The sequence below is a fragment of the Erinaceus europaeus genome, chromosome 9 (assembly GCF_950295315.1).
Source record: "Erinaceus europaeus chromosome 9, mEriEur2.1, whole genome shotgun sequence".
In the NCBI taxonomy this organism is placed as follows: domain Eukaryota; kingdom Metazoa; phylum Chordata; class Mammalia; order Eulipotyphla; family Erinaceidae; genus Erinaceus; species Erinaceus europaeus.
Window position 1 is genome coordinate 21,544,331 of NC_080170.1, and position 11,762 is coordinate 21,556,092.

Here is an 11,762-nt window from a genome sequence, read left to right on the forward strand (position 1 = left end):
GCTGCGGGCATCTCTGTCTCTTCCTCCTCCCCTCTCAATTTCTGGCTATCTCTAGCTAATAAATAAAGATAATAATAATAAAAAACAGAAACTATGGCAGAGACTGAAAAGCCTGAATAGACCTCCAGTTCGGCATACTTTTAGCAATCTTTGAGATGGGCTGTCTCCTTCCTGACAGGTTTCTGTTTCTTGATTTGCATTATTCAGGCTCACAGAGCAGTTGAGGATGTGAAATGGCTATCTCCACAGTCCTAGCATGTCTATTTCCTCACACTTAAAACCATCTTCATCTTGGGAAGCTGGAGAGAGAGCTCGAGAGATACAGTGCATGCTGGAGGCCCCAGGTTCAGTCAGTAAAGATGAGCCTGTGCGCACACAAAATTAAGAGAGAGAGAGACTAATAATAAAGCGGTCATTTGTTTTAGTAAGTCCTGTAATGAGAGACCTTTAATTTCTTTCTTTTTTTTTTGTAAATCTATTTTTTATGTCTTTATTATTGGATAGAGACTGAGAAATAGAGAGGGGAGGGGGAAGACAGAAATAGAGAAAGATACAGAGAGACGTGTGTTGTTGGTATGCATGAGACCCCTTCTGTTTCATTTGGTTTAAATCCCCCCTGCTTAACACTATTCTATTTATATAACCGCTGTCAACAAGCACCTCCCTCCAGGGCATTGGTTCAATCCCCACTGTTTCATGATATGTTTTTGCTCCACCCCCCCTCCTTGTCACACTCTGATTGTCACCAGTCACTTTTCTCTCCACCCTCTCTATGTCACACCCTGTTTCCACCCTACTTGTCAAGTATATATAAAGACAGCATTGTGAGTTTTAGAGTACTTTACCTTGAGTTTAGCTTAGCTCGGCTTAGATTGTGCTGAGTCCTGCATGAATAAAGAGATACTGCCTACAGCTCAACTATGAGTCCCTGGTCGTCTGTTACCTTCCCGTGAAGCCAGCCCGGCGAAAACAACCTAACCCGTCGAAAACGACAGTGTGTAGTATGCTTTGCCGCTCACAAAGCTTCCCTCCTGCAGGTGGGGACCAGGGGCTTGAACCTGCATCCCTGCACACCTGTAGAACTGCTTTACTGCTCATGAAGCTATCCCCCTGCAGATAGGGACTGGGGGCTTGATCCTGGATCCTCACATATGGTACTGTGTCTATCTATCCAGGTGCGCCACCACCTGGCCCCAAGCCCCAAACTGTATGTTCTCAAAGCTGGGGAGACAATATAGTGGCGGCCCACGGTTGCACGTGTGAGGTCTAGGTTCCATCCCCGGCACCACGAATAGCCAGAGCTAACTAAGAGACCTTATGGTCACCAGAAATGAGGAAAACAAGTGGCTTATCCTACGTAACAGGAAGGGCAGTGTCTATACCAACCCTTCAAACACCTGGGCTGTCTGCTCAGGGTTCAGGATGAGGCAGCTGTGGTAGCGCCGGAGCACGGCCACGATGCACACACACAGACCGGTGGTGTAGCTCCCCGCCAGGCTGGACGACTTCAAGAGCAGCTCTGCTTCCACGACGCTCAGCTCGTTCAGCAGCTACAGCGGGAGACGAGAGGGAATTGTGACAGAGGCACTAAGCAAACAGGGACAACAAGCTGCTCTTCACAGTGTGGCAGTGCTGAGCCATTCTAACAGCACTTGACCTCTCCCCAGAATGAGCTCCCCGTTACAACAATTCCCAGACAGCTATCCACCCACACCAGACACCTGGGTGTTGTGTGTGTGGAGGGGGGGGGGGAGGGCGGCACAGAGTTCTCTACTCAGAAAATGCACCCCAGTGAGTGACACTGGTTTTGTTTTTTAATCCTTTCCCCAAATTAGAGTTTACTTTCTGTCTTGGACATCTTGGTACAAGTGATAAAGGCAGTAACTAAGACCTAAAGGAGCTTTGTGTGGGAAACTGGGCAATTTCAGAGAACATTCTCACTTTCCCCTTCTTCTGTTGACACAGTGAAAGCTATGCCATTACCTCTTTTTCTTATTACTAGCAAAGCTGAGTCCTTTAGATTAAGCAAGAGGTCCAAGACTGATTTCTATCCTCTAAAAACTCAACTATGTATGTAAGAAATAAAGAGGGGCAAGGGAAATCATGACTTTTTTTTGGTAAACTGAAATATACTCTAAATAGCAATTAAACTTTCCCCTTTCCATAAGCAAAAGACCCCCCCCAAAAAAAAATCCCTCTAAATTCACAATTTTAAATGACTTATATTTTAGTACCAATTGCAGTTATTTAATTGAAAACTAGAAACATAGGCACAATTAAAAGTGAGTTAGTGAGTTGAATACTGCTGATTCGAATGTCTGGGTTATTAAAAGACACGCTGGGTAGATCTTTTTTTTTGTGACTGGGATGCTGCTCAGGTCTGGCTTATAGTGGTTCAGGGGATGGAACCTGGGATTATGGAGCCTCAGACATGAGAGTCACTTTGCATAACCATGATGCTGTCTCCTCTGCTCTGGGCAGCTCATTCTAACTTGCATGGTGGCTGTGGGGTTTGCTCGCTGGCACCTGGATGGCGAAGTCGATCAACCCATTGATGTTCAGCGCTGGCTCCATGAGGTCAAAGATCAGCTGGACATGATGGGCCAGAGGCAGGTGGTAGGAGGTGCCAGATGCAAAGCTAGTGATCTGCTCCAGCACGTTGTTAGAGATCTGGGAAGGGAAAAGCACAAGGAAATGCAAACGCCTTTTCATTTATTCAGTTTTGATATAAGAGACTGGAATTTCCAGGTGATTCTATTTAGAAGTTAAAACATATTTCGACAGAAAATAAAATCAAGTCCAAAGCAAACACCTTCCCTCCTACAACTGTAATGTAAAGAAGGAAGCTGTCACTAAGAGCTAGATGTTGAACTATTTCCATAACACCCTGTGAAGATCAGTGAATTTGTACAACAGAACACATCTGGTTGCTTCTCAATTGCATAGTATATGATCTCTCAGCAAATGCAATTTCATACCAAATGCACTGCATGAGGGGTCATTTCATATAGTGTTACTACTGTATGGTAGAATAAAATGAAATATATGTATATATTAATAATAGAAAGAAGGGAGAGAGGAAGGGGGAGGGAGGGAAGGGGACAGAGAGGGGGAGGGATCCCACAGTATCAAAGCTTCCCTCAATGTGGTGAGTGCTGGGCTTGAACCTGGGTTGTGCTCATGGAAAAACAGCACACTAACCAAATAAGCCATATTTTACTGCCCAGGTAAAAATGCTTTCATGATCTGAGAAAAGCACTCAGCAACTTGAAATGGAATTCCTCTGTATCTGAGATGCTTCCAAATGTGTGCTTATAAAGCCAAGTCTGAAAGCATACATTAAGGTAGGAATTTTTTTTTAATTTTTTCTTTATTTAACAAGGGAGACATAAGCAAAACCATAGGATAAGAGGGGTACAACTCCACACAATTCCCACCACCAGATCTCTGTATCCCATCCCTTCCCCTGATAGCTTTCCTTCTTTAACCGTCTGGGAGTATGGACCCAAGGTCATTGTGGGATGCAGAAGGTGGAAGGTCTGGCTTCTGTAATTGCTTCCCCACTGAACATGGGCACTGACAGGTTGATCCATACTCTCAGCCTGCCTCAAGGTAGGAGATTTTTTAAGGAAACACAAACATGGGAGGATAAATCAGCTTTGAACGGCTACCTGAGATGTCACCTGGTGCTGATCAAAGTAGGAGAGGAGCTGAAGCTTTGTAAACACAGTCTCCAGTGTTGGGAATGCTTCCTGCTTGCTCTTCCTGGCTTTGTGTCCATCATCGCCAACTAAAGAGACACACGGGTTAGACATTGTCCACATACATCTTCGCTTTCCTAATGTGTCCTTTTAATCAAAAGTGTCACATATAGAAAAGCACACACGTACACTCTCTTGCAGTGAGACTTAAATCACAAAACAGACCAGAATCCCAGCATTCTCTCCAGGTCCCACCCAGTCACATCTCCCTGCCCCTGTGACCAGGACAATGATTTCCAGCCGCGTGGACCGGTTTAGCTCCCTTCGGAACCTCAGATACACAGAAGCATGGGTGGGCATTTATATGTTCTACACCTGCCATCCTTCCCTCAACATTATGCTGTTGGTACTGATCTACTGGGCTGTCAGAAAAGTTGTGACACAATTTTGCATAGAAAAACATAAAATGAACAGACAAAAAACACATCGTGGCTTTTTCTGACAACCCAATACATTGAGGCAATTTTAATCTGCTCTAAAAATCATCCTTCTGTAATAGTCAACCCATTCTCTGTGACCTTGGGAGAACCACTGTAGTTTCCCAAGGAGGGAATGGGGACACAGGACACTGGTGGTGGGATGGTGTGGAATTGTACCTCTGGCATTTAGTAATTTTCTAAGTAACTAAAAAAATTACTTCTATGCATAATATTTCAATTTTTAAAAACGAAACCACTTATACATTTAGATGAGTCATGTAGAGATTCTAGCTACTCGTGATAAGGACTCTAAAATATATTTTATTTATTAATTTTTGACAAGCAGAAGTTGAGAGGGAAGGGAGAGGTGGTGTGCAGGGAAAACAGAGAGACATCTACAGTACTGTTTCACTGCTCGTGAAGCCTCCCTACTGCAGGGGCTTGAACCTGGGTCCTTGTGCACTGCACTGTGTGCACTCAACCAGGTGCATCACTGCCCGGGCCCGTGACGAGTACTTCTCTGTAAAGGCCTGATTTTTAAGATGCTATCAACTATGCAGGCAGAACTGCTACGAGAACCTTTTTTGGCATCTCTAAGACTTACTTCAGAGATATTTCCCCCAAATAATTTAATACACAACACAGGGGAATCCATGCAAACCTACTCCATTAATTAAATAACTTCAAATTAATGGAAATTGTTACACAAAATTTAGTATAAGAAGTTTAAAGGAAATTACAGTAAAACAACAAAAACAAAACAACAGGGGTTGGGTGGTGGCACCCCTGGTTGGGTACACATGTTACAATGGCTTGGGTCTGAGGTCCTGGTTCCCACCTACAGGGGGAAACCTTTTGAGTGGTGAAGCAATGTTGTAGTCTCTCTTTCTGAGTCTCTCTCCCTATCAGTTCCTTCCCTCTCAATTTCTGGCTGCCTCTATTCAATACATAAAGACAAGTTAAAAAAAAAAATTAAAGACATAAAATAAAAACACAGCTTATCCCAGAAAGAGCTCTCATGGTGCTAAGAATAAGATAGAAAATTTGTTTTCTTACTTATTTGTAAATAAATGAACACACAGCCTCCCACCCCCATAAAAATAGTTAAAGCAGAAAAGGACAGATTGGATTATAAAGTCTCTAAGGTAATTTCCAACTATGTAATCTTAGATCCTTTTAGACAACTAAAAGAAGAGCTCTATCAGTCATAGATTATTCGGAATTGCCCCATGTCACTGAATAAAGGTTACTTTATAGAGTTTTCTACTAAAGGCGCAATAAGGATTGGACTAAATTTTTCCTTCTAATCACAAGTGTAAGACTTTTAGAAACAATCATCAGAAGACAGGAGATTTCTTGTTCAACAACAAGCAATTATACTTTAGAGGAAAAATGACATGACACAAAACAAAAAACCAACCAAGCTGTTTTGTTCCCTAAAATAAAACAACCAGTCCAGATACTCTGATAGCAGAGTAAATCAGAATTCCGAGGTGCTAAGTAGCAAAAGGTCAAAGTTTTACTACTTTAGTCAAATAACACCAACCAGAACACAAAATAAGAAGTACGAAGGGGCTGAGGAGACAGCATAATATTATGCAAAAGCCTTTTCAAGCCTGAGGCTCTGAGGTCCCAGGTCCAATGCCCAGGCCCACCAAAAGCCAGAACTGAGCAGTATTCTGGACGGCACGGGGATGGCACGGGGACGGCACAGGGACGGGGTCTCGGTTGGTGGGCCTCTCTCTCTCTCTCCCCTAAACTTGTTTTTCAATGTCTAGTATCCAAGGTTAAAATCAAGTTTGAATTTTGCCTTCAACACACCTGCTGTGAGCATGTATGAAATATCCAAGTTTTGAGATTTTCATGTTGGTATCACTGGTTCCAGGTCAATGGCTTCCATTGACCTGTGTCCAACGTGCTTTAGAGTGTGTGCATGTAAACATGGGTCTGCATATATACCACTGACATCCTTTTATCATCCCTCTTTGCTATATATATATATGGTGAGGTGGAACTGCTGTGTGGCATGGCATGCCTAGTTTAAATAGTTTGAAGACTCTTCAGATTGTTTGCATATTGGTTTGACTTTCCTTCCTGTCATCAGTGAGGAAAGTGATTGTCAGCTCCTGGATGCTACCCATTCCAATAGCTATGAGGTGGCACCTCATTGCCACTCTGTTCTGCATTTCCCTGATAGTCACTTATACTGAGGACTATCTTCTGTGTCTATGGATCATTTTGATGTCCTCTTTGGAAGCATATCTATTTAGTTCTTATTTGCATTCTAAAGTCAGACTGGTTAAGGTTTTGTTAAGATGCAGGCTCTTTACATATTTCTGACACTAATCTCTTATGTGAACATGGTTGGTCGGTAGCATTAGTCACCACAGTTAAGATCCAGAAACTCAAATGCCCATCTATGAGGGAACTGAGAAAAAAGATGTACATGTGGGGGCTGGGCGGTAACACAGCGGGCTAAGCATACATAGATAAGCACACTTGGCGCAAAGCGTAAGGACTGGTGTAAGGATCCTGGTTCAAGCCCCCAGCTCCCCACCTATGGGGGGGGGGGTTTGCTTCACAAGCGGTGAAGCAGGTCTGCAGGTGTCTGTCTTTCTCTCCGTCTTCCCTTCCTCTCTCAATTTCTCTCTGTCCTATCGAACAGCAATGACAGCAGCAGCAACAACATTAATAATAACAACAATAAGATTAACAACAAGGGCAACAAAAGGGGAAAAAATGGCCTCCAGGAGCGGTAGATTCATAGTGTAGGCACCAAGCCCCATCGATAACCCTGGAGGCAAAAAAAAAAAAGATGTAGCTGGATCTCAGAGGCAGGAGGCATGTCATGCACAAGTCATCATAGACAGCGAAGAAGCCATAGAGAGCCAGTGTAGGAAGAACAGAGTAGAATTCTGTGATGTGATGTGAATCAGTACTGGGCAATCAATACATGTCCAGATTTTTCACTGCACTGCTGAATTCTTGCAGCTTTAAAATCAGTGACGTTAACATATGTATCTCCTCCTGGGAGTGAAAAGGAGACTCAAAAATTTACACAAGGTCTCACAAACATATCTTGTTTTGGCTTACTTATGCCAACAGCTACACGCTTATACACAGCTAGTTTTCTTTTGCGGTCAGAGCTTCTTGCCTATGTAATTCCACAGCACCTGGCAGACTCTTCTTTTCTCCCCCAACCCCACCCCCAGATAGGGTGAGAGGCAGAGAGGAGAAAGAAAGGGGGAGAGAGATGAGAGACACTACAGCACAATTCCATGGTTCACGAAGCTTCCCCTGCGCATGGCGTTTCCAAGTTATGGCTGGAGGCTTGTTAATATAAATTTACAGATTTCCACGCCCTGATGAACTAATTTTAATTTCATACAACTGTTCTTTTGCTTAATTTTTAGTTCTCTTTAAGAAACCTTCGAATTGTGCAAGGGTGGTGTTTTTTATTATTATTATTATTTTAATTTGAGAATGTCAAAGTAAATGTCACTAATGTTTTGTTTTCAAAAGATGCACCACTGACACCCCAACAAGATGACTGGTTAATCCAAATGTAAAATGAGGTTTCTCTATGTTCATCTGGATGTCATTAAACCTTTAGCTTCTTTAGGGGCTGGCAACATAGCTCACCAAATGTTGCACCAAGTGCCAGGCCCAGGTTCAAGTCCCTGTCACACTAGAGGGAGTACTGTGATTATGAGGAAAGCTTCAGTGCTGTGGTAGCTTTCCTTCTTTCTGCCTCTAACGGAAAAAAAAAAAAAAATCACAAAGCAGTGAAATCATGCATACAGCACAAGGCCCCTCAAAGCAATAAAAATAAATTTTAGATTCTAAATCTCTCCAAGCCAGGCATGGCTGATCTGAGAACATGCATAATTAGCCAATGAGTTCCTCAAACCCCCTTTTTTTCTTTTAAATATTTATTTTATTTATTTATTCCCTTTTGTTGCCCTTGTTGTTTTATTGTTGTAGTTATTATTGTTGTTGTTGTCGTTGTTGGATAGGACAGAGAGAAATGGAGAGAGGAGGGGAAGACAGAGAGAGAAGGGGAGAGAAAGATAGACACCTGCAGACCTGCTTCACCGCCTGTGAAGTGACTCCCCTGTAGGTGGGGAGCCGGGGTTCGAACCGGGATCCTTATGCCGGTCCTTGTGCTTTGCGCCACCTGCGCTTAACCCGCTGCACTACAGCCCGACTCCCCCCTTTTTTTCTTTTAAGATGGAGACAGAGGCAGAGAAGGAGTATACGAAACCATAGCACACCTCAAGTACAGTTTAGTTAGTGTGCGGTGAGTGTACTAGGTTTTACAAAGTGCTTTCAATTTCACTGCCAGAAACAGGCCCTCTGTCTCAAGTGAAACAGACTTTGACTGAGAAATTTTATCTAAAATGAGGGAGAGACAAAGTTCCCTCTTGAAGATGCCTCTCTGCACTGCAGCTTCTATTTCTGGGATCTCAGAAAGCAGCGAGGGCAGTGGTTTTTCTCTCTGAGTGATAAGCAAGGCCTGGCTGTGGAAGAGACAGGCACAGCGACAGGGCAGACCAGACTGGCACTGAAAGCCTCCGTAAAGGAAGTTGACCCAATAGCAAAGGATGCCACATTGCTTCCTTCCCCTTTCCGTTCCCCTCTGCCTTCCAAAAGCAGATGTGCAGCAGGGGCTGCAGAAACACCATAAAATTAAGTTTGATGACACGTGGATCACCGAGCCTGCCAAAAGGAGTGTACACTTCACCCCCAAATAGAAAAGGCAGCTGCCAAGAGTCTCTGCTAGCTGCTTGTGAGACTTCTATTGGTAAAACTGACTTGCTACTGGCTACCCAGTTCCTCTTTCCTCCAAGAGCCAGAGCACAACGAAATGACAGATGGACAGTTTTTGTCTGGACAAGTCGCCCCCCCCCCCCCCCACCCCAAGATCACTAATGACAGGTCAACACTAACAAGGTTTCATTTCCCTTCCACAACTTGTGGCTGTCCTTTCGGGGAGCCAGCACTGTGCGAGGTCTGCGGGAGGTGGTGGCCTGGAGGGAGCGTGAGGTACAGCCACAGGAAGGAAGACACTTCCAAGTGCTCTCAGAGTGGCTGCTCCAGACAGACTGAGTGTCCCTTGATTCTGCAGGAAAGCTGTTTGCAATCGCTGTGTCTGCTCTCTTGGGGGAGAAAAAAAATCAAATCCCCCACCCCCACCCCGTGTTGAGCTAGATGACAGAGGATTTGTTTTCTACAGAGCAAACACTATAGTAGGGTTCCTAGAGGTGGTTTGCACCCTGTATAGGAAGAATGCTGTTTGCATAAGGAAACCCAACCCCCCCACACACTTTGCATTACTTAAGTGATGGAGAAATAAACACCAGTGGTGGTGGTGGAGGAGATGGAGTGATAGCAGGTTTTAAATCACCTGACTGCCTCATAAAATAAACGGAGCTTGAAAAGAACAATTAGGCAAATGCAAAGTGGACAATTACAAAATTCCAGTTGTGCAACGGGTGACATAATCTGAAGGCAAATCCTCACTGAAAGCAAAATATGTGCAAAGTATGGACGAGGGCAGTCCAAATAACAAGTAATGCTGCAGGGCAAAGGCCCCATTCTCCTTTTCACTTTACACCACTTGGTAATCTGGGTAGTTACCACGGCTTTTTGTCCTAGAGAGAGACGGAGAGAAAGAGAGAGGGGGGAAGAGAGACAGAGGGACAGGAGAGATACTCCACCCACGGAGCTCTCAGCATTGGTGCCATTTGTGATGTCAGGCCTTGAATCCAAGGTCTTGTGCTTGGCTAGGTGGACTTCTCTAGACTCCCACACCACTATCTAGTACGTTCATCTGAATAACACATGAAAAGGTCAGCAAATACTCTTCCACGATTCGTAGTTAGCATGCAACTAAGAATAAAAGAGCATACTGTAAAATAAAAAAGGACTGGAAAGAATTGGGGCGATGGGGAGTGGGTGGTAGCACAGCGAGTTAAGTGTATGTGGCGCAAGGCGAAAGGCACAAGGCGCAAGGACCAGCCAAAGGATCCCGGTTTGAGCCCCCGGCTCCCCACCAGCAGGGTAGTCACTTCAGGCGGTGAAGCAGGTCTGCAAGTGTCTCTCTTTCTCTCCCCCTCACTGTTTTCCCATCCTCTCTCTATTTCTCTCTGTCCTATCCAACAACAACGACAACAATAAATACTACAATAATCAAACAACAAGGGCAACAAAAGGGAATAAATAAATAAATAAATAAATACATATTTTAAAAAAGAATTGGGGTGATGGACCCTTTCCAGACAAAGAATATTTTAACTACTTTTCTTTTTCCCTTCCTTTTATTTTTTGCCACCAGGGTTATCGCTGGAGCTCAGTGTCAGCACTATGAATTCACCACTCCTGGCGGCCATTTTCTCCTTTTCTTTCTTTCTCTTTCTTTCTTTCTTTCTTCCTTTCTTTCTCTTTTTTTATTATTAGATAGGACAGAGAGAAATTGAGAGAGGGAGACAGTGACTGACACCTGCAGACCTGCTTCACTGCTTGTGAAGCTTCCCCCCTACAGGTAAGGAACAGGGGGTCGAACCCAGGTCCCAGGTGATGAGTATGCTTCACTGGGTGTGCCACAGCCTGGCTCCCTAACTCATTTTTTCTTTCTTTTTTACTTCAACTGGTTTATTTAGATAATCTGAGGTAAAATATATAGGGTAGGGCACATGGCTGGCCATGTTTGGAGACCAGGTCCAAGCCTTGACACCAATTATTAGATGCTGTGGTATGAGAGAAGTGTTGTGGTCTCTCTCTCTCTCTCTCTCTCTCTCTCTCTCCCTCTCTCTCTCCCCCTCTCTCTGAATGAAAAAAAAAATGTGACAAGGAACAGTGAATGCTCCAGCTCTGAAAATAATAAAAATGAATGAATGAATGAATAAATAAATAAATAAATAAAAGGCTGAGAAGTACAGAGGAAAAAAAATCACTTAGACCTAACTACAGAGCATGCTATTTCAATGCCAGGATTACTATAAATGGAACCAAGGCCTTCGCCATCCAATGTGCTTGTTCATATTCCGATCTGACAGTCACTGGGGAGGGGAAGCACTGGGTGGCCAGGGCTTGGGGGGGTTGTGATAAGGACAGTGCAGCGTGAAGACAGCCGGCCCAGTGGAAAGGGAGCAGAGGCAGTGCAGCCACTTACCCCCTGTGTCCGTGGTGCTCTTCTTGTTCAGGATTTTCAGGATATCTTTGGTAATCTTCTTCAGCTGGTGCCTGGCCTCGTCCCGTTCTTTGCCCACGCCATACAGAAGGATCGTGCGCTGGTTACATTCGTGACTTGAAGACTCGTCCTGCAAGACAGAAAATGCCTCTTGAGACCCTGGTCTTCAGAGGCGAGGGCAAGGGCGAGGGCGCAGGCTGGACGCGGGAAACGCCCTGAGCTCCATGCTGCCTACAGGGACCCACCCGTCCCCTTTCCCACCCACCTCACCCACCTCCAACAGCAAAGCACACCCTGGCTCTTCCAGTTTGGACCTTGCTAAGGTTAAACAAACAACACAAACAAACAAAAGTGTCAACTGGCCTGCAGTTTTAATAGAAGCAATTGCTG

At 44.4% G+C, this 11,762-nt stretch overlaps 2 protein-coding genes across 14 annotated transcripts in view; one reads left to right on the forward strand and one right to left on the reverse strand.

The window, feature by feature from the left end:
* MED12L (mediator complex subunit 12L) overlaps positions 1 to 11,762 on the reverse strand; it is a 300,870-nt gene that overhangs the window by 61,170 nt on the left and 227,938 nt on the right. For all 12 annotated transcript variants that reach the window (XM_060197499.1, XM_060197496.1, XM_060197495.1 and 9 more), the window contains 4 exons: positions 11,355 to 11,502; positions 3,672 to 3,790; positions 2,527 to 2,670; positions 1,387 to 1,550 (listed from right to left, as the gene is read on the reverse strand). In XM_060197499.1, coding sequence (XP_060053482.1) covers positions 1,387 to 1,550; positions 2,527 to 2,670; positions 3,672 to 3,790; positions 11,355 to 11,502 — 575 coding nt within the window. The remainder of the gene's footprint in view (positions 1 to 1,386; positions 1,551 to 2,526; positions 2,671 to 3,671; positions 3,791 to 11,354; positions 11,503 to 11,762) is intronic.
* The window catches only part of P2RY12 (purinergic receptor P2Y12), a 46,524-nt gene that overhangs the window by 24,985 nt on the left and 9,777 nt on the right, over positions 1 to 11,762 (forward strand). The gene's annotated exons all lie outside the window — the stretch shown is intronic.